This window comes from Agelaius tricolor, unplaced genomic scaffold (genome assembly GCF_023055355.1).
Source record: "Agelaius tricolor isolate 1412-34295 unplaced genomic scaffold, bAgeTri1.0.p SCAF_6, whole genome shotgun sequence".
Lineage (NCBI taxonomy): Eukaryota > Metazoa > Chordata > Aves > Passeriformes > Icteridae > Agelaius > Agelaius tricolor.
The window spans coordinates 46,435,524-46,456,855 of record NW_027269266.1 but is presented as its reverse complement, the minus strand read 5'-3'; the positions used below and the strand labels follow the sequence as shown (position 1 = coordinate 46,456,855).

The 21,332-nt window shown below is 42.4% G+C and overlaps 1 protein-coding gene across 2 annotated transcripts in view; it reads right to left on the bottom strand.

The window, feature by feature from the left end:
- Positions 1-17,720, bottom strand: part of TRANK1 (tetratricopeptide repeat and ankyrin repeat containing 1) — a 51,873-nt gene extending 34,153 nt beyond the window's left edge. Inside the window, exons 1-6 of one of the 2 annotated variants that reach the window (XM_071429671.1) lie at positions 17,661-17,720; positions 7,742-7,876; positions 6,177-6,300; positions 4,871-5,021; positions 3,795-3,913; positions 301-384 (exon numbers count right to left, since the gene is read on the bottom strand). In XM_071429671.1, the coding sequence (XP_071285772.1) occupies positions 301-384; positions 3,795-3,913; positions 4,871-5,021; positions 6,177-6,300; positions 7,742-7,875 (612 nt within the window). In that variant the 5' untranslated portion in view covers position 7,876; positions 17,661-17,720. Of the gene's footprint in view, positions 1-300; positions 385-3,794; positions 3,914-4,870; positions 5,022-6,176; positions 6,301-7,741; positions 7,877-17,660 lie in introns of those variants that run through there. The other variant, XM_071429672.1, reaches the window with a different exon arrangement.
- Between the last annotated feature and the right edge of the window lie 3,612 nt (positions 17,721-21,332).

Sequence of the window (21,332 nt, the reverse complement as noted above, 5' to 3'; positions counted from 1 at the left end):
GGAAACTGGATGCTCCTGAGCTGCAGAGCTGCTGAACTCCCAGCAGCTCTTGGCCCACAAACAGCCTCCAGCTACACCTTTGTAATACTAATACACCTTGGAAATATTAAATTTCAGTCAGAAATATTACATTACATGAAGTTAAATTTTCAAACAAATAGATTATAAAGTATAATAATATAACATCCATGTATTATTTTTCATTTTATTTTTCTTGGTTCAAGATGGAAAATCTCTCACTAAAGTTATAAGGAAGAAAAGAAATAGATACAAGGAAAAAATAAAAAACCATGAACTTACCTCAAAGAGATTCTTCAGAGATACCTGGTTAACTCTGAGATCACGGGGCAATTCTTGCTTCTCAGACAACAACAACAGACAAGACTGGAAAAAAAACCCCAAACATTAATGCTCTTATAAGCACAGTTAAAACTTTGTTTTTTACTGCCTCAACAGATCTTGTTAGAAAGCCAGCACAGACTAACAGTATTTCAGACCTTTTTGTAATATCACAACTGAATCACAGTTTCTAATTTTCAACTGAATTAATGTACTATACAGTGGAGAGTAGGAAGTTACAAGTGATGAAAGTTTCTTCCAAAATAAAAGCATGTTTGAAAAGTTAGGCCCTAAAAGATTCTCCAATACTTGGAATATGTCCAGTGCTTGGAAGTAACCCTTTGCTTTAGGAATGAACCTTTACACTGGGGACAAGACTGTCCAGCTAACACCAACATCCCATGCAGAAAGCAAGAAATGAATATTGTACCTTCTTTTGCTTTCTTCCATCTTCTCAATTTCTCTAAAAAACTTTGCCTTGCTCCTTGAAAACCCACCTAGCTTCACCAGAAGACAAGGGAATGACTATGGACACCATCTACCTGGACTTCTGTAAGGCCTTCGATACAGTGCCCCACAACAGTCTTAGCTCTAAACTGAGGTGATATCAATTTAATGAATGGACTGCTGGATGGATAAGGAATTGGCAGAATGGCTGCATCCAAAGAGCTGTAGTCAATGGATTAGTGTCCAAGTGGAAACCAGTAGTGAGTGGTGTCCCTCCAGTGCCTGTAGTGGGACCAGTACATTCATTGTCTTCATTAATGACATTGCCAGTGGGACTGTGAGGTGCCTTCAGTAATTCAGCGAGTTTGCAGATGGCACCAAGCTGAGTGATGCAGTTGATAATGCTCAAGGGAAGGGATGACATCCAGAGGGACTCTGCCAGGCTTGAGGAGCAGGGCCATGGGAAGCCCAGGAAGTTCAACAAGGCCAAGCGCAAGGTCCTTCACCTGGGCCAGGGCAATCCCCAGTATCAATACAGACTGAGGAAGAAGGACCTGTGGGATAATGGTGGATGAAAACTAGGATAAAAGCCAGCGATGTGCACTCACAGCCCAGAAAACAAACGGGATCCTGAGCTGCATGAAAAGTAGCATGGTCAGCAGGTCAAGGGAGGCGACTCTACCTCTCTGCTCTGCTGAGACCAACCTGGAATGTTACATCCAGCTCTGGGGTCCCCAGGACAGAAAAGACATGGACCTGTTGGAATGAGCCCAGAGGAGGGCCACAAAATGGAGCAACTCTCCATCCCCCAATTAGATGGGGATGGAGGAACTCTCCTGTGATGGAAGGCTGAGAAGCTGGGGTTATTCAGCCAGGGGAAGGTTTCAGGGAAAACTTACTGCAATAATGTCAATATAAAAAAGGGGGCTTTAAAAAAAGGGTTTTTAACAAGGCCTTTGTGACAGGACAAGAGGCAATAGTTTTAACCTGAAAGAGAGTTTGTTCTCATTGGACATAAGGAAAAAAAATTTCATGATACAGGTGTGAGGTACTGGAACAGGCTGACCAGTGAACTCTGAATGCACCATCCTTAAGAGTGTTGAAGGTCAGGTTCAGCCAGCCTTTCAGCAATCTGATCTAATGAGAGATGTCCCTGCCCAGAGTAGGGGCTTGGATGGGGCATGTGGGGCTCCAGTGAGTCCATAGCTCCAGTGTAAGTCCTCCAGAGGCTGTGGTTACTGTCAGAAGCCTGTTCCTTCATGATCTCTCCACAAGCTACTCTGCCTAAGCAGAGTGGTGGTAAAGTGGTGGTAAAACAGCTTGAACTTTATGTTATTTGTAAAAGTTATCAGTGTTGGATAGAGAAGGGAAGATCACACTGCTTATGGTCTTGAAGAATGCTGAGACCAAGCCTGATTCATCAATCCCAGAGTTACACATTCTGAGGATGTGAAAAACCGTGTTTCCTGACAGAAAGTGTTACTGGTGACGACACAGCAAAGTTCCTGATAAAGGAACCAACAGGTGATACTACTGATAACTTAGCTAAAGCTGCTAAGCTGACACAGCCAGCCTAGAAATACATGACTGACAGTCCCTTTATGTGACAAAAGCACAGTCACACTTTTTAAAAGCAGGGTCTTCTAACATATCCCATATGTGTGCAGAGATTCCTCCCCTGAGTGGAAATTCCCCTCAAGATTACTCCTGGAGGCTGAGCAAAAGAGGTTTGCTCATGGCCACTGGCATGGGTGAGTAACATCAATCTCTACTTAGTAACAATTTTGCTATCTTTAATACCAATGTTTTACTATTGCTTCAATAAATAGTACACTATTATATTGTGTAGATATTATTATATAATATTTACTAACTGTTATAACTATCTATACTGTATGTAAATAATTCTGATTAAAGTATTTTAGTCTGATCATTATCATAAATTTAAATAAGTTATTAATTTTATTCATATGTATATATTTGGTTTGCCAGCCTTAATCCTGTGGGACAAAGTCATATAAAGGCTCAATTACACATATATTATCCTTTAAACACAAACCATTCACCAAGTCTGGGAGTAGGAATGGATCCAACAGCATCTAGGCACCCCTCTGAGGAGCTCAGAAAGCAAGTGGGTCCTGTCTGAACCTTATGACTCAACAGGAGGGTTTCCCTGATAAACCTCAACTGAAGCTTCCATTCTGCCTGTGACAGGCTGCAAAGGAGCCCCTTGCTCTGGGCCCGGGGCACCTCTTCCTTCTCTACCCCTGGGGCTCACAGGGCTGTTTCTCTCACTCTTTCCCCCTCACTCTCCTAGGGCTTGGCCCCTTTTAAAACACACTTTCTCTGAGGCACCACCACCTTGGCTGAGCCATGCCCTAAAACAGGGCTGTCAGAGGCAAATAGAAGTGACACAGCTCCAGCCACTCCTCACAGGTGCCCTGCTGGCCCTACTGCCAGCACCTCACCAACAACATCCCATACAGCTGTAACTGTGACAATGATCAATTTTTTCCACAGTTGAGAGAGGACTAAAATAATTTCAGATGATCCACCTTCTGATTTTTCTAAATTATCTGGTTTTGCTCAACAACCATATATACTTCCACTGAGATGCTCCTTTATTGTGAGTCTTTCAGTTTCAAAAATCCAGCTTGTCATAAAGAAGGAAAAGTAAAAGGGACCACAAATAAATTTGTATTTTTACCTCTCTAATTTGAATATTATTGAATTGAATAGTGACTCTAGGTGGTACTATAAGAGAGACAACAGACAGCAGCAAGAGACAAGCATGATTTCAAGTCCATCATATCCCTTTCAGAAATGATCACTTTCAGAAATTATTTATCACTAAAAGCATTTTTCCAAGTCTTCAAAATCAAGACATTTGAACCAGGCAGCAATACATATTCACAGTTTTGGCTTCTAAAGGTAACACAAACTTATGCTGAAGTGGTAAGACATGAGTGCCCAACGCGCAGTGGGAGGTGACACGGTGACACACTTACCCGCCACTTCCCTTTCTGGGCCAGCCTTTCTATCACTGCTCGCCAAATCAGTGCATTGAAATGTGCACGGAAGATATAATCATATGCAGGGTAGAAGGCTGGTGGCAAGATTTGTTCATCTGCAAGAATAAGCAATAGAGAAGAATATTTGTTATACAGAGCACTTCAAAGGTCGGAGTGTCCAACTAAATTACTTCATTGCACAGAGATCACTTTAGCATTGGGTAATACCCAGGGGATTGGCCAGTCAGGGCTTAAGAAATGCTGGTCACCCAACTGATTCAGCACCCTGTTTATCAGTGGCCAGACTTCATTAAACAAGGGGGAAAAAATTAGTCCCTGCTCTCAAGAAACATCTCAAAGCCCCAAGGCATTATGAACCTCATGGCAATTCTTCCACTTACGGGTCAATCAGCTACTGACTCTGCAACCATGAATCAAGGACCTTAGTGTGGGGCTACAGGCTCAGGAAAAGGCAGCAGAGGCACAACCTGAAATCTCCTGGCATGCCTGTAGGCCCATCAGACAAAGCCTAAAAAGCAAGTAGAGGAGGAGAGACTGAGGAGAGAGGGCAGGGAGACAGACGATGGACATTGCTGAAAAACACCCATACAATGCCACAGGAAGGCCACATTTCCTCTTTTCATTGCTGTCCATTAGTAGCTGTGGGAAAGTCCTCTACACTGAAATTGTAACAAAGTTTAAACTGCCTATCTTCTAATAATTTTCAAATCTACCAGGCTAAAAGAAAAGTAGGGTGGTCTAGACAAAACCCACTCAAAGCCTCTGGGATCTGGAGCTTCAAATATCCAATCTTGTCATCCTGACGGTAAATTTTGACCTTTTCTAACTATTCCATAATTGACGTGTTCCTGTCCCTGCACTATTTTGAGATTGTTGGTGTCTGCTGTATATAAATTGGACCAAGTTCACCACATCCTAAGTATATTCATAATCCTCAAACAGACCTGACACACTGAAGGATCAAAGGAATGATCTCACAAAGGATGTGCTATTAAGTGTCATCATCACTACTGAAAGGCTCTTAAAAAATTAAGGTCTTAATTTGAGTTTACCATTGACACTTATGAAGATTCCTGCTATAAACTCAGCAATTTGAGTTTGATCTGAAGAAGAATTCAATAGAGCCAGACCTCTGTGGAACATAGAAACTGCCTCATTAGACTTTGATAACATGATGAATGAATGGCCAGCTCTATAATAAGCCTGAAAAAAAAAGGAGAAAAAAAGATGTTGGGAAAATATTCCAAGATATTTTCTACCACAAAAAAAAATTGTTGCTTTTTTTTTTAATTCTCACATTATGTTATAAAAATGACACGTAGTACTATTTCCACAGCTTCTTATACATAGATCCAAACAAAAAAAAAAAAAGAAGTTAAATAAACTATTTTATTCTAATTCCTTGAAATTCACAATATGTTACTGATATTATCACAGATACTAAAAGTGCAATCCTGAAATTCAAAGCTTGGAAAATAACTACAGGATGAAAGACCTACTTTCAGCACCTGTATGTTAACCTCCTCTGGACAATACTGAGGTTTTTTTGTGTCACAAGGTTCAGAATATATATTTATGTTTCCACATCACTGCATTTTGCAGTATTTCTTTCCCACAATCAATATATTCTTCAGCCAATAGCACCTGAAGGCGTTTATATTCACCCTGAATTAGATTGTAACAGTTCAGAGTCCTAGTGGAGTTAATTTGTTCAAATCAGATAACTGGCATGTTGCAACACAGCACAAGTTAAATGGCATTTGGATGCAATTTTAGCATATCTAAATATAAAACGTTCTACTAAAGGCTCCAGGAGTCTTTAGTGGTTAGACCAGAAGACAGTTTATTGCACATAAAAGCCAATCAAAGAGTAGACTCTGTATCATAAATACTGTACAGCTCCTACTTATTCCTAGCTACTTGAGTCAAGGTGTACTTAATCAATGTGTACTTAATCACAAGCCAAGTGTAATGTATTGCTCTGTCTGCTGGAAATACAATATGACCTCGGGCACCAAGTACCACTCCCAGGAACTGGAGACTCATTAACGTGTAACCCTTGTTTGGGATATTGGTAGATACATTTCTTGAAAGCATTGGTACAGAGAGAACCAGCATCTCCTGGTGCAAAAGGGAGCAGCTGCTTCATTTCATAAAAATACTATTACAGCTGTGACTCTGATGCTTATATGTAGAATCAAACACTGATTCCGGAATTTTATGCCATATTTACTCAGCATGCCCCAAAGCAAAAACATGATAAAAAGAAGATCATGACATCATTATTAAATAAAAAATAAAAATTTAAGAAATAGCAAGGAAAGTATGCAAAAACTGCCAGCTTAAGCATCTGAATACCTTAACATACGCCGGATCCCACTGTAAGCTTTGGTGGGCTAAAAGCATTGAATCCTTCCATTTGCCCAGGCAGTACAAAGCAGTTGATTTGTTGCACAACAGCACAGCTATGTCCCGGGAACACCTAAAGATATGGTTTTAGCATTACTGTTTATTCTCTTGGAAAAGGATCATACTTTATAGTTAGTGATATGAATAAATTTAAAAACTGACACATATCATCCACCTGACAAAATCAGAGGTAAAAAATGTAGTTGTAGATAATAAAGATTATTTGAATGAATATTGGCTATAAAATGTCTTAGAGACATCCTAATGATACCTAAGTGATACCCATAGTGATAACCTGGTGTCTTCTGCAGCAGAAAGCCAAGCCACTGGAATAATGAAGTATGCATTCAAGAGCTCAGACCACCTCGATGTCGCAGACATATTTTCACTAAAGATCCTTTCTTTAGGATTTTTCCTTCTGAGAAGCTAAGAGGCCTCAGAGACAGAATGTAAACAATGGTCATCTGCTGCTGTGGAATGCAACAGGTCCACCTGTGATTGGCCCATCTTAGATGTTTATAATTAATGGCCAATCAAGGACCGAGCTATCTCAGACAGAGTCCGAGAGAGCTGCCTTTGTTATCATTCATTTCTTTTCTATTCTTAACTTAGCAAGCTTCTGAGAAAACCTGTCCTTCTTTTTAGTATAGTTAAAATGTAATATATATATATATATATATATATCATAAAATAATAAATCAAGCCTTCTGGTCATGGAGTCAACATTCTCGTCTCTTCCCTCATCCAAGAACCCCTGTGAACATGGTCACACCTCAATGCACCTACATATGGCTCAGTGAAAGCCAGCAGCCAGGAATGGGGGAAAACAGACCCATGAATGGAAGCTGTGGGATGGAAAGAGTACTAAACACATTTTGGTCACCAAAAAAACAACCTCAATGTATCTTAGTGTATCACCACTTGGTGAAGTCAAGAGAAAAATCCACATTTAAAATAAATGAGTGGCCGGTGTTAAATTAGGTTAACAGCAGTGTTAATATACAGGAGTAATGAATATTTAATAGTTAACATAATACTCAACTATTTAATCATTAATAACATTACCAATTTATGTTAACTGATGAAAAGTACTTAAAAGTGCATCTGGAAAGAAATACCTAAAGGAATATTCTGCTGAAAAACTATTTTTAACAAGTCACAGAATACTGAGAATGACCCAGTAACAAGAACAAAGTAGCCTGCATGAGTCATTTTACAGATAATCAGATGATTCATGTAGCAACAGGCCAGGACATGGCAAAATTGCAGCATTTGAGCTTTAATTTAAAATTGATATTTATGTAAAAATATTCAGATTTAAGTCCCTAATTAATCTCTCACATAAATGTAAGGAAGAGAATAACTATAAAACTGGTACACTAAAGTGTGAAAAAAGATACAAGAAAATCAAGTGTTAGATCAAAAAACAGTTTTGAATTAACTATGCAACTGTACATATTTACATATTTCAGGTTTGTCTTATGGTTTGCATCTCATAATTCAAGAATACTTACGGGACCCATTGCATTAAATAACCAAGTGTTTGTAGAGCTTCATCATAGTTTTTGATGGCCAAAGAGTAATTTCCATTTTTAAAATCCTGGTTCCCAGCTTGCCTCTTCAACTGTGCATATGTCATGGGATCCATGCTAAGGAAAGCAAAAAAAAAAAAAAAAAAAAAATTAATCAAACAAAAGCACTGACTTATGAGACATTTCTTTCCCTAAAATTGACTTAAATTTTCATCTTAGTTTTTTGCATATTTGAAAAGAAGGACAAAAGAGCACATCTTCTCTGTTTCCTGCAGTTGGGCTGGTAAAATAGAGGTCTTGTGACAGCTTTATCTTTGTTGTTGATGCTTCCTCAATTTTTCATCTACTTTTAAATAAACTTCATCTAACCAGATCTACCACTGGTATGCATTTTTGTTTCAATTTTTATCCTCGGGTCTTAAACTGTATCTTTTAAATTAGGATTCCAAGTTGTTTCAGTGTGTGAGCATATACTCAATGCAGGAGGAAATATCTGAGAAAACACAGTATTTATATGCTTAAGAAATACATGAAGCTATACATTTCAATTAATTAAACACAAAACTCATTTCCTTGCTTTTTATTTATGGGTTTTTAATCTAGGTCCTCTGTTTAGATACTCAACAATCTAACTCATACAGAACTGATAGAAACTTAATTACTGCAAGAAAATATTGCAGCATAGTAGGGTAATAGTGCTTGAGGACCTTGAATCAGACTTAAGACAGTTATTAAAATGAATACAGGAAGTGGCCAGAGAAAACAAAGGTTGAAACTAGCATCAGCTGTAACTTACTGAAAAACTATTTCATCATTAAAATTCTAAAATTAGTGTCATTAAAGAAAGCTATGGTCAAGCAGCTAGATGAAAGAAACAAATGCAAAAGGAAAAGCAGCTACACATATGAGAAACAGCACACAAGAAACAGACAAGAGAAATATCCAGTGCTAAACTGCTGTGTAGAATCCTTCTTCACAGATTGATTTCATAATTAAAAGCTGTTTCCATTACCTGTAAAAACCTGTATGAATCTCACAAATCTCAGTGCAATTAAGTAATATTAATTCACCAAATAGGAATGCAGAGATTTACTTATTATTAACAGGCTTGTAACAAAACCCATAAAATCTGTAACCTTTGCTACCTGCTCACGTAATGTCAAGGTTTAGTCTGGCAGGCAGCTACACACCACATAAACCTCAGCTCACTCCCCCACTCCCTGAGTGGATGGGGGAAAGAATTAGGGGAAAAAAAGTAAAATTTCTGTGTTGACATAAAGACAGCTTAACATCACATAAAAAGAAGGGAAAATACTAATACTGATACCACTAATAATATATGTAGAATATACAAAACAATTAATGCACAGTGCAATTGCTCACCATCCACTGACCAATGTCCAGCCAGTTCCTGAGGAGCAGCCCCTGGCCAGTTTCCCCCCCTAATTTTTACACATGACATTCTATGGTACAGAACATCCATTTGGCCAGCTCAGGTCAGCTGTCCTGGCTGTGTCCCCTCCCCAGTTTCCTGTGCTCCCCTGCAGCTGACACAGAAGCATCAGAAGCTGAGAAGTCCTTGACTTAGGGCAAACACAGCTCAGCAACTACTAAAACATCAGGGGGTTATCAACATTATCCTCATACTAAATCTAACACACAGTTAGAAGTAGAAAATTATCCCAGCTGAAAGCAGGACTAAAACATGTGCAAGATCTATTGGCTACTGAGTAGAAAATTATCCCAGCTGAAAGCAGGACTAAAACATGTGCAAGATCTCTTGGCTACAGAGCAAACTAGTTATTGTTAAGTATATGAATTTACAGACAAAGCAAGAAACATTACTGATGTATTTTCTCTGTAGTACTCCTCAGGATGAGGCTGAAACACCAGGAATCAGTGCTGTCTTGTGAGCACAGAGATATGGTGAAGCACACTACAGATGGCACTGTGCCTTTGCATTTATCCAAGCACAAAAAGCTCTTGTCAGGCTCACAAGCAGATGGGAGAGCAGCAGCCTGAGAAGGCAACAGCGGAAAAATCAGGTGAAACCATAAAGCTCAGATCTGCACTGCTTCAGGCTGACTGGGAAATGACCAGTCAGAAGTTACATCTTAACTAAACAAACAAACACTCTGTGATGATGTCTTTAATTGAGCCATCAGCTTGCTAATTCCAGGGAAGCACCGAGAACAGATGAAATCCTGGATAAAAACTAAACTCAAGAGAAAGAGGTCCCAGGTACTTGGGGGAGGCGCGACAACCAGTCATGCTAGAGGGGTAATTTTTACATTTATCCCAGGCAAATTAAACCATCACTTTATTGAGCAATGTACATACAGTATATACTTTAAAAATACCAGTTCTCCAGACAGCAAATCAAGTGTACTCATAAGATATTCAGAACTTATTTTACACTGCATGGTATGAGCATTATTAAGGTGAAAAAAGGAAAATAATAGAGCAACAGAACAAAGGAAAAAACAAATATAAATATGGTTCTGCCTCATCTTTCGTGTAATTCTTTCAGATTTCAATTATCATCAGGAAGTCTGACAAATCATTTTCTCAAGAATAATACCAAAATAGGTCAGCTACACAGGAGTTTTTTCAAGTAGGAATACACATGAACTAGTGGTTTTCCAAATTTAGCTTAATTTCAGGTTTTTTCTTTTTTTAAAGAAAGCTATGCTTCTACTCAGTGTAATATTTTTCCCCAGAATTATATTTTTGTCTTACTTTCCTTTGGAACGTACTAAAAGTACAAGTACAAATAAAAGGTATTCACAAGATATTTAAAAGATTTTTTTTCCCACAGTACAGCAGAAACAGCAATGAGCATTTTAAAAGGACTTTCCAACGTGTCCTGTGCTGATAAATTTTGGAACTGAATTCCCTATTTCAGATCAGAAGGCAGCATGCCCTCCCCCTTTCCAGGGAGCAGGAATTTTCACCAGAACACGAGTTCTCATCCTTTTCCAGAACTGGAGTTTCCCGGCCAAAACTTTAAATAGTAAATCATATAAATAACTGGGGTGCCTGCTGCAGGCTTTAGCAACTATACTCAAGTTTGCAGACCAGCGAGATACACTGGGCATGCAGACCTGACATCTAAGCTAATGATCCAAAAGAACTGCTGTGCAGGCTAGCACAGCATGTCTTACTACTACCCAACATCTTCCTGCAGCATAAACAATTTTAACTCAAAACCAATGGACTAACTGAGGGCCTATTTTGTAAAGTATATCAAGTGTGATCATTAAACAAAACTGTTGTCTCTTACTTTGCCTGAACTGGCACAGGTTAAGAGACACAGCTGTATCTGGATATAATTATAGAAAGATTTTTTGGGGTGAGTGCTGTGGGTTAACCCCAGTGGGCAGCTAAGTGCTTGCATGCTCCCACCCCCAGTGGGATGGGGAAAGAGAAAATGAAAAAGTAAAACTAAAAAAATGTATAGGGCAAAATAAAAATTGCTCAGTAACCAAGAGTGACCTGGGAAAGAAAGATAACGGAAGTGATGCAAAGGCAATCATTAACTGCCCCCCTGACATGGAATAATGCCCATGTTCCCAAGACAGAGAAGGCTAATCCCCCTAAGTCCCCTCCTCTCCACTACCAATGCTGAGCATGATGCCACATGGCATCCCTTCAGTCAGTTTGGGTTATCTGCCCAGCTGTGTCCCCCTCCCAACCTCTTGTGCACCCCAAACCTAGTCATCGGGAGGCCAAGTGAGGAACAGAGAAGGCCTCAACACTGTGCAAACACTGCTCAGCAGCAGCTAAAACATTACTGTGCTATCAGCATCGTTTTGCTCACAAATTTAAAGCACCATACCAGCCACTATGAAGAAAATTAACTCCCTCACACCCAGACACATGTTGCCCTCATGAAGCAGGGATTTCTCCTAAGCTATGGAGTCTATGAAACACATAAAGGTGTGGGGACACCCTAAGGCCTGGGAGACCCTTCCCAGTGCACTGTTGAGACCTTATCATTCACAGAAATAAAACAAAAACAAAACAAACAAAAAAATCAAACAGACAACATGATTTACTCTGTTTACTTTTTTTATGACTCCTGAGACTACCAGCACAAATGTGACAACAAAATGAAGCACATTAATTTTTATTCACAGAATTAAACCAAAAGATTATACAGTAAAGTCAGAAACAATCTACTCCAAACCCTACTGCTGCCAGTGGTCAAAATTCCCATTTACTTTAGGTGTCATCAACTCTTGTGTTACTCTGCTGGTCAGTGTCCCACTGAACTGCTTCAGTCAGACTGCTGTCAGAAGCAGGGAGCTTTAGAGTGGTTACAATGCTAAGTTTTGATTTCTCTTGCTTCAGAAGATAATTTTGAAAACACAAATGGAGACTGGCCAGGAAAGCTATTTGTCACTATTGAAAAATGTTGTGCTCCTTATGCCAGCTATGGGTCCCAAGAGGCCAGCTTGTGCTTTCTGAACATCTGAAGCTGGCTGTGCTAAAAACTTCAGAAATCTGAGAGCGAACCCAACCCTTTGGTTTTTCTGTCTGCATCTGCTTTACACATTTTAAAAAGAGAAACTGCATGACACTGTTTAATTCACAGAAAAAAAAATAGAAGGCCTTCACAGCCATGCTTTTAATTATTTTCGATTCTGAAAGTTAAGCCTTAAGGATCCATCCCTATGGCATTACTCAGTGGTAGGATAATGTTTTTATTCTCCAAGCACAGTAGATTTCCATAATGCAAGGAACAAATTAAATACAGCAGTCTTAGTAGCTCTGCATATGAATTAAAAGTGACAAATAAGAATCCTCCTATTTCCAGGAAATCTGACTTCTAAAGACTGTGCTTTTCTCAGTCCTATTAAGGAAATCATTCCTTCTTCCTTGTTAACCCAAGGGGCAGACATTACAAACTTGGTTGGAAAAGAAAAAGCCCAACAATGCAATCAACACTGTGGCTGAGTTACAACTAAATACATTTCATCAGCATTCAAATAATTCATGTTTTCTCAACAGGAAACCTCAGGGCTCCATTAGCTCTCCTTCAACAAAAGCATCCTGGCTCCAAGAGCATGATGCCAAGAAAGGACTGTCATGTCACCCCTTCTGCTACACCAGAGGGGACCCTGCAGCTGCATGCTCACCACTGGCACCACTGGATGTGTGCAGGCAGCCCTGCAGTCACCCAGCAACAGGACACTGCACTCAGATCTTCCAAATGACACTTTCCTCGTGACCTGATACAGACATATGTGAATGTCAGGGCAGACCCAGTAAAAGAAAGAAAAACACAGGCCAAGAAGGCTGTAAGTGGCTGTAACTATTGCAGTGCTCTGCCTGCTAGCCAGTTTTACCTGTTTTCCTGACAACAGCAGCCACCAAAGACATATTTACAGAACACAGTCTCCTTTCAATGTGTATAAGCCTAACCTTGACAGTGAAAAGCAGAGAAAAATTTACTTCTCTCAGTTTTCCACTGCATGTTGAAAAGTCAAATGAAAAATCTGGAAATCACCTGTACTTTCAGAGGATGCCCTGAAGAAACAGCAGAGACAAAAATGAAGAGCTTATAACTGAACAGGCTACAAGCAGACACATTTGGAAATCTCATGATGAAGAGAGGAAAGAAGCTGAGGTTTAGACATGGACATCCTCATGGATCTGTTTAGTCTGAAAAAGGCCATAGTGGCATTTGTCTGAACAATATTTTAATTGAATGTTCAGACAGTATCTCATGAAGAGACATATTGAAGAAGATGACAATGAACAAGAAGATCTCATATTCAACCCTTGTAAAATGTCAGCTCATGTTGGAGAAACTGGTCAACTCAAATGAAGAGCCTGTAATCTACCCAGCTAGTCATCAGGCATCCCTATCATTAGGGGCATATTCAGAGAGACAGACAGAGATAGCCTTATCTATAGATAGATTCTCACTCAGTCCTACAAAACAAGAAAAAAAATAAAATTCTGTAAGAAGCCACCTTGCTAGATTTGTACCAGACCTTGGAAGTTCCAAAGACCCTTAGCTTCCAGTAAAAGCCAGCACCACTTGGAAAATAATTAAGGAGATTCTAGAGCAGATTTTGATTAGATTAGGGCAAGCAGAGCAGCATAGTGATAGCTTCTTATCAGAAGGTTGTCCTGAACTCAGCACAATTTGGATGAAATGAAGTTTCTTTGCTGCTTCTGGGCTCTACAGCCAGTCAACATCCTATACATCACAGAACTCCAAAGATAAAGACAGCATGCATCTCTGGACCTGTGTGCCTCTAAAAAGACAAAACCACTTCCCAGGTAAGTGAATAGAGAGAACATTTTATCAGGTTTTTTCAGTCTGAACTGTACACAAACTGTACACAACTGTACACCTGTACACAATCTCCATCACTGGACACAAGCAACCCTCAACACTTGCAGAAATTTGGTTCTCTAGATACTCTTCCTTCCTAAGTGTTCAGGCAGAAGCACTACTAGGGGAATTCAGGCTACTCTTCTGTAGCTTCATCTATGCAGTACCACACTGATTCAGCACACCTGAACAGCACAAAGGATCTCTCACTATGGAGAAGGAATTCTCACCTGACCTGGGTCTAGCAGGCAAGCACAAGTTCTGTATTTTGTAAGTCAGCTGTGAGACTTCTAAGCTCTGGCTGTTCTTTCAAAAGATGTTAAATGTCTGGGGTGAGAGAGCACAGAGTGAGACAGAACATCCCAGCAGCTCTCATTTTATACCAAGCTTTCCCTTGGAAATGTGCTCTGACTGATGATTGCAGGGCACAGATATTGCCAGAAACAAGACAAACACCCTTATCAACATTTGGCAAATACACCCCAGATGCAACTAGCACAGATGTCTCAAAGGCCTGTTAACATCTCAAACACCACATACAAAGCAGACAGGGAAGATTTGTGCAAGGTCTGAATGAAACAAGGGGTATAAGCAGAATACACACAACAAGACTCTGGGCTAGGGCCCTGTTCTGGGCAGAGCTGGCCTGAATGACCTCCCAGGGTCCTCTTTTTTCAGATTACCACTGTATGTTACTTTTTGTTTGTGGAAACTGTCAGAAAGGAATTATTAATAACAAAGCCCAGCCTCCTGATGTCTCCAACCAAACTCACAGCTGAAACAGCTTGGCAGCTCAGTTCTTCTTCATGAACCACCAAACTTCTTCATGACCACCAAACAGGACTACAGAAACGGGACTCAAACCCAGCCAGAAGTTGGGCCAGCCCTGCTGACAAGCAGAAATGCATGCAAAACCTCAAGAAGTGGACACTAAAATAGTACTAATCTTTAGAGCAGAGATTTGTGGTTCACTTTCACATAGGAAATGTACTAGGCAAGTGACAAGTACTAAGGAAGTGACATAGCAAGGAAATGAACATCAGAAGCACAGCCCCAGGAACAAGACAATACCTCTCACAAAAAGAGATGGGTGCACACACCAGCTCTGTACCTACTTGAGACCCTGGGAAACAGGGTAAAGACAGGGTAAAAACAAGTAAAACATGGACAGGGCAACAGAAACCTGACAGAGCGATGTGACATTCCATGGTATGGAATATCCCTTTGGGAAGTTTGCGTTAGCTGTCCCAACTGCATCCCCTCCCAGCTTTCTGTGCCCTCATCCAGCTTCCCCACTGGTGGGACAAGCTGAAAAACACTTGACTTAGGATAAGCACTGCTTAGCAACAGCAAAAACATCACTGTTTTGTCAACATTATTCTCATCCTAAATCCAAAGCACAGCACCGTACCAGCTACTAGGAAGAAGATTAACTCTATCCTAGCCAAAACCAGATGACACCTCAGAACATCCTTCCTCCTTTCCTTGCAAGCTGAACTCAGGCCAAGCACATTTGACTAGCCTTCCCTGAAGACTGTTTCACAGCTTGCAGCAGCAACAGGTCTGGCCTTGCTCCACAGCACATCCTGTTTTGTTAATGGAAACAAAACAGGCTTCTTTGCCTTCAGCTTCAAATGATTCTTCCCTCTTTGTAACCTACCATTAACAAGTCATACCTAGGAAACGTACGGTCGAGCCACGTCTGGAGTTGCTTTTTCAAGAAACACATCTGTTTATACATACAAATACCTATGATTTCCAGTAAATTAAGAAAAGACTTGCATTACCCATTTTATATACAAAAAAAATGATGCAAAAGCATGTTCAATATTCTGTTTGCACAGCGTCAACACAAAAACCACCAAAACCTCAAAACAGCAGGAAAAGCTAATCTGTTTCTCTCTGAAACAGCAACAGTCTTGAAATCCCTAATCTAGCTCAGCCATACAAAACCTAACTCAGTCCAAGAGGGAGTTGTTTACACTGCAGTAGTTGTTTGCTCAGCCTGGCAATGTTCCTGTCATCATTGTCCTGCTCTTCTTTGCACTGGTGTGGCCTCACCTTGAATACTACGTGCAGTTTTGGACACCATGATATAAAAAATACATTAAGCTGTTAGAGAGCATCCAAAGGAGACCACAAGGATGGTGAAGGGTCTGAAGAAGAACTTCTGTGGGGAGCAGCTGAGGTCACTTGGTTTATTCAGCCTGAAGGAGACTGAGGGGAGATCTCCTTGCTCTCTGCGACTTCCCCATGAGGGAAAGAGGAGGGGCAGGCACTGATCTCTTCACTCCCGTGACCAGCAATAGGACTTGACGAAAATGACTGAAGCTGAGTCAGGGAAGGTTTACACTGGATATCAGAAAGAAGCTCACCAGGGAAGTGGTCACAGCACCAAGTCTGTCTGAGTTAAGAAGCATTTGGACAACGCTCGCAGGCACATGGTGTGATTATTAGGGGGGGTGTGCTATGTGGGGCCCAGACTTGGACTCAATGATCCTGATAACTTTCTTCCAACTCAGCATTTCCTATGATTCTACGACCGGGTAAGAGAAACGGCAACAAACAGCCTGCATATTTCCTTTGTATAGATTCACTCCAGAAGGTATTCACTCTGGAATGAGGAAAAAACAAACAAAAACCACCCCAAGACCAAAACACCAAGATTGCCCTAACATCAAGGCTTTCAAGCTTGTGCAGTTCACAGCCAAACTTGATGCTTGACAAACTTAACTGCATGTTGGTAAAAAAACACTGATAGGAAATACTCCTTCTGGCATGTTTCATGGGAAAGCAAAGCCTCTTCCCATTCGCAATAAATCTGAAGTTAATTCTCTGTAAATCGCTAAAAAAAAACCCCAAAAGCTAGTGAGAGATCCTTCTGCATTTATTCTTCTGCAGCGCACACTGTGCTCAAACTCCTTTCCAGTTGAAAAAGTCTGTTTTGTTAAGTGACCAGTCCACGACCTTGTACAAGAGTTTTGCTTTTCAGGGAAAGGATCCAAAACCACTGAAAACAATGCTTCGCTCCGGGCTATGCTAAAGGAGTTCTCCCTTTTCTTTTCAAGCACGGACACGGCATCCCATCTCCCTCAGCTCCTCCGCGCAAACCACACCAGGCCAACACACGCTCCCAGATGCCCGGCCGGAGCAAAAACGCACTCTTCTCCTTTTCCTTCAACCACCCCACACGTTCCCTGGCAGGCTTCCCAAAGAGCACAGCCACCCCCGCTGCCCACACGCCAAATCCTGCACCCACGCTCCTGGCCGGGGCAGCGCGTCCCCTCTCCGGAACTGCTCCAACACGCAGGAAGCTCCCAGGAGCTCCACCGAGATGGGAATGGGAAGCCACCCCCAAGAGGCCGCGGCTGCCCCCGCACCAAGCATCCATGGAGTAGCGCGGGGGGCGCGGGCAGCTCAGCCCACCGCACCCCGCATCTCGCACCGAGCCGCCGGCTGCCGGCCGCCCTCACCGGGAGGGTGAGGGGGGTACAAGGGGTGGCCGAGGAAGCGCATCGATCGATCAATCAATCTGTCTATCAAGCTACCTACCTGCCCGCCCGTCCCCCGCCGCCACCGCCGGGGCGCTCCTCTGGTCGCCCTTAAACTCTCCGCCCCGCGTCCCGCCCCCGCCGCCCGCGTCACCGTGCGAGTGGGAGTGGGGGAATCGAAACAAATCCACGGCACTCCGGGAATCGAAACGGGACCGCCCCGCCCGTGGGGGATGTGTCCCCCCCGTGGAGGGTGTGTCCGTCCCGTCCCGTGCCGACCCGCGTCAGGGAATGTGGCGACTGTGGGAGGTAGCGGGCTTCCATCTCCCCGCCGGAACGTTCGGGAAGTGGCTCTGGGATGGCTCTGGGCTCCCTCAGCAGCGGGAAGCGTATAGAGTGACATTGTTAAAAATGACCTAGCGGTGCCTTCAGGATAGTTGGAAAACCGGCGTTGGTGCGCGCCAGGGCATCCCCGCGTCCTGAGGCGCCGCGCTGTCCCGCCGGCTTCTCACGGCAGCCCCCGCTCCCAGGAAGCTGTGGCTCCTTGGGACTTCACTGTGCAATGATCACCTGGGGACTGAAGCCTTCTCCTCCTGCGATGCAACTGTTCGCTAATTCATCGTTTCCCATGGTCTTTCCACACCATAAAAAGTGGACCAATGAGCCAAAGATGAATACTTCACAGGAGATCATTCAATAATTCACCCCTCTGTAAACCGCGTTTCTAATCAAGTTTTTTTCTCTCACATTGAGTGTTACCGCTTGAACGTCTTCCTCTGTATCAGGGCTGGCTGGGATGGAGTTAATTTCACTGCCAGCAGCCCCCACCGTGCTGTGCTTTGCTTTGGGAGCTAAAACCAACATTACATTGCTCCTTCACCAGGAGGGGTGAAGGAGCAATGTAATGGTAGGCTGGGGGTGGGCAAGATCTTGGGAGAGGACACAGCCGGGACAGCTGGCCAAAAGGATATGTCAGAACACGTGAGGCTATTCAAATATAAAAGCTAATAGAAAGGAGTAGGAAGGTGAGGCGTTCATTATTTACATTTGCCTTCCAGAGCAACCACTGCACATGCTGAAGCCCTGCTGCTTCCCAGATCATGGCCAGATGTTGCTTGCTTATGGGAGGTGGAGAACAATATTTTGGAGTTTCTTACCACTGCTTAAGCATCTGTTTTATTAAACTGTCTTTATGTTGACCCATGAGGGTTTTTTCCATCTTTTTTCCTTCCCTCTCCATCCTGCTGAGGAGGGGAGTGACAGAGCAGCTTGATGGCCTCTTGGTTTCTAGACAAGATGAACCCACCACAGTCCTTTTGATGCCCAGTATGGGGCACGAGATAACAAGAGTTTTGTATTAAGTGTTCTACAGCTGCAGTGGCTATTCAGCATCAAGCTCCTGTGCAGGTCACAGAGATTGTTGACTTCACTGCTTATCTCTTTATTTAGTTGAGCTTGAGAGCATGTGGCAAAGCAATGGCTCTGTCCTTTGCCCTGGCATTTCTGGCCTTGCTCTTCTGGAGGAAGCATCTTATGGTGAGCATGAGGAAATATATATCCCTTTCCGTGCCTGGGAATAATGCAGATGGTTTTATTATGCAGGCCTCAGAGATGCTTGTTCATGTTTACATGAACTGTTTAATACTACTTATTAACACTATTAGCATATTATGGGGTTTGTGGAATCCAGTGTCATCCTGATCTAGGGGAAGACAATTTTCAGATGAGGTGATACTGAAATGTGCCCTGGGACAGCTGGTCCTGGAGTGGCAGGGTGTGTGGAAGGATTTGGGCAGGTTCCTGGGGCAGTAATCATCTACCAATTCCTGGAAATTCGCACCTGAAGAGGAGGTTACCCTGGCAAACTGACATGCCACAAACTGATAGGTGCCTTGCCTATCCCAGGGAAAACCAGCAGCTTCTAGTACTGTACTGGGTCCTGGCCTGTGCCTATGGAGCCGCAGTTCGGTACTCTCAGAGGAACGTGGTTGAGACAGGAACCCAAACAACAGCTACAATAGTTCTCCCAGTACTGAGAAAGTAACAGTGGATGAAGAAAACAATGGATCCATATTGTCAATTAGTAAAGGAAGAAGAAGAGGAAAGGTCTGAGCAAGGAGCTGGTTCTTTGACAAATGATAAAAAAATGGGTGCTAATGTCTTCACAAATGACTCGATCTGCAAGATGGGGTTTGGGCTCTTCACTAATGGTAGGAGACGTGGGTTTTAATGTCTTCACTAAGGCCTAGGTCTGAAAAAAACAATCAGGCCTTAGAAGAACAGCTGTGGGGGTCTTTTAGAGAAGCAGGTGTTAGTGTCTTTGAAATGGGTCTAACATCTCTACGAACATCAAGCCCTGCAAATTTATTACAGAACCCAGGCAGTTTGACCCAGATTGAACTTCTGAACTTTAAGGTAATAGGAGAAATGGGTCTGCAACAAGTCTATTGCAGATCCCAGACAGTTTGAGCTTCTGATAGGTCTGCAGAACCCAAACAACCTGAGACTCCAAACTTTAAGGGAAAATGACAATGCAAGTTCAAGGGAGGGAATATGTAGTAGGTGGTTCAGGAAGGCTGTACTTCAGCAATGGTAAAAGAGGAGGGCAACATGTGGTTGGGAGCTTAGGATTAGAGGAGGCTGCACCTTCAATACCTCAAGAGAGAGCCCAGGGAGTATGGCCTGGTGGACACTTTCCCTTTATTCAAATAAAATTGCAAGATTCCTCTGTTTCCTTTGTGGACCCTGGCTTTTCACAGTGTGCCTTTTCTGCACACAAATTGGAGAAAGGAGTCAGAGGATTCATACAGGAAGCAGAAACTACCCAGTCCCAATTCATCAGAATTTCAAGATATGAAGATCATAGCCACCAGACAAGTGAGTGGATTTCTGCCTGGCTGCTCCAGTGCTGGGATAACAGGGCAGCAGTCAGCAGCTGGAGAGTAGGGAAATCCAACAGCTGGGATCCTTCGCTAGAAACCAGAGAATTGAGAGAGTGGAATAGAGTCAGCAATTTACAGTTTTGGAGATGGTTCCTCTCAAGTGTGAGAGCAGGGTACCCATTCAAGGAAGATCTTGCCAGGAATGTGTACCTACCATAGAGAAAGGAGAGAATTAGTGGTGATGAAAGTCATCCACACTGACCTAAACAATTATGAGGTCTCTAGTACTGTACTGGGCACACAGGCCATGTGGAGGAAGTGCTCCAGCTTCATATTCTAACAGTTTGGCAGTAATGTATTGCCCAGATATCAACACCTCCATTTTTGGAGTCAAGTCTCTTCCAAAACTTTGAAGACCATCTCTGTACATCTTCATCCTTATGGGTCAGTGCCTTGGCAGTTGGACATGCTGCAAGAAATTAGTCTTCTCCTGCCCTGGTCGGAGGGAAAGGGAGCCCCAGGCATGTGCTGCACGGCACACTTCGTTTTTTCCTGTGTGACCAGAAGAAGAAAAGGGATGGCCAGGCTTACTGGACCATGTAGATTCAATTGCCTGGCACAATTGACCCACAGAAGAGAAAATCCATGGTGTACAGTGTACTCTGGTGCCATCAGGCTGCAGGGGCACAGAACACATTTGGATCTTTTCAGTGACAGAGGGGTGCCAAGAATTGTCTGTATTGGAGACAGAGCAACCACTATGCTTGTTAAAAGCCTACTTCCCAGGAAGTGTCTGGGTATGGCCTGCTTGAATATGGAAAACAAATATTTTGTTTTCCTTTGCTTCTGTA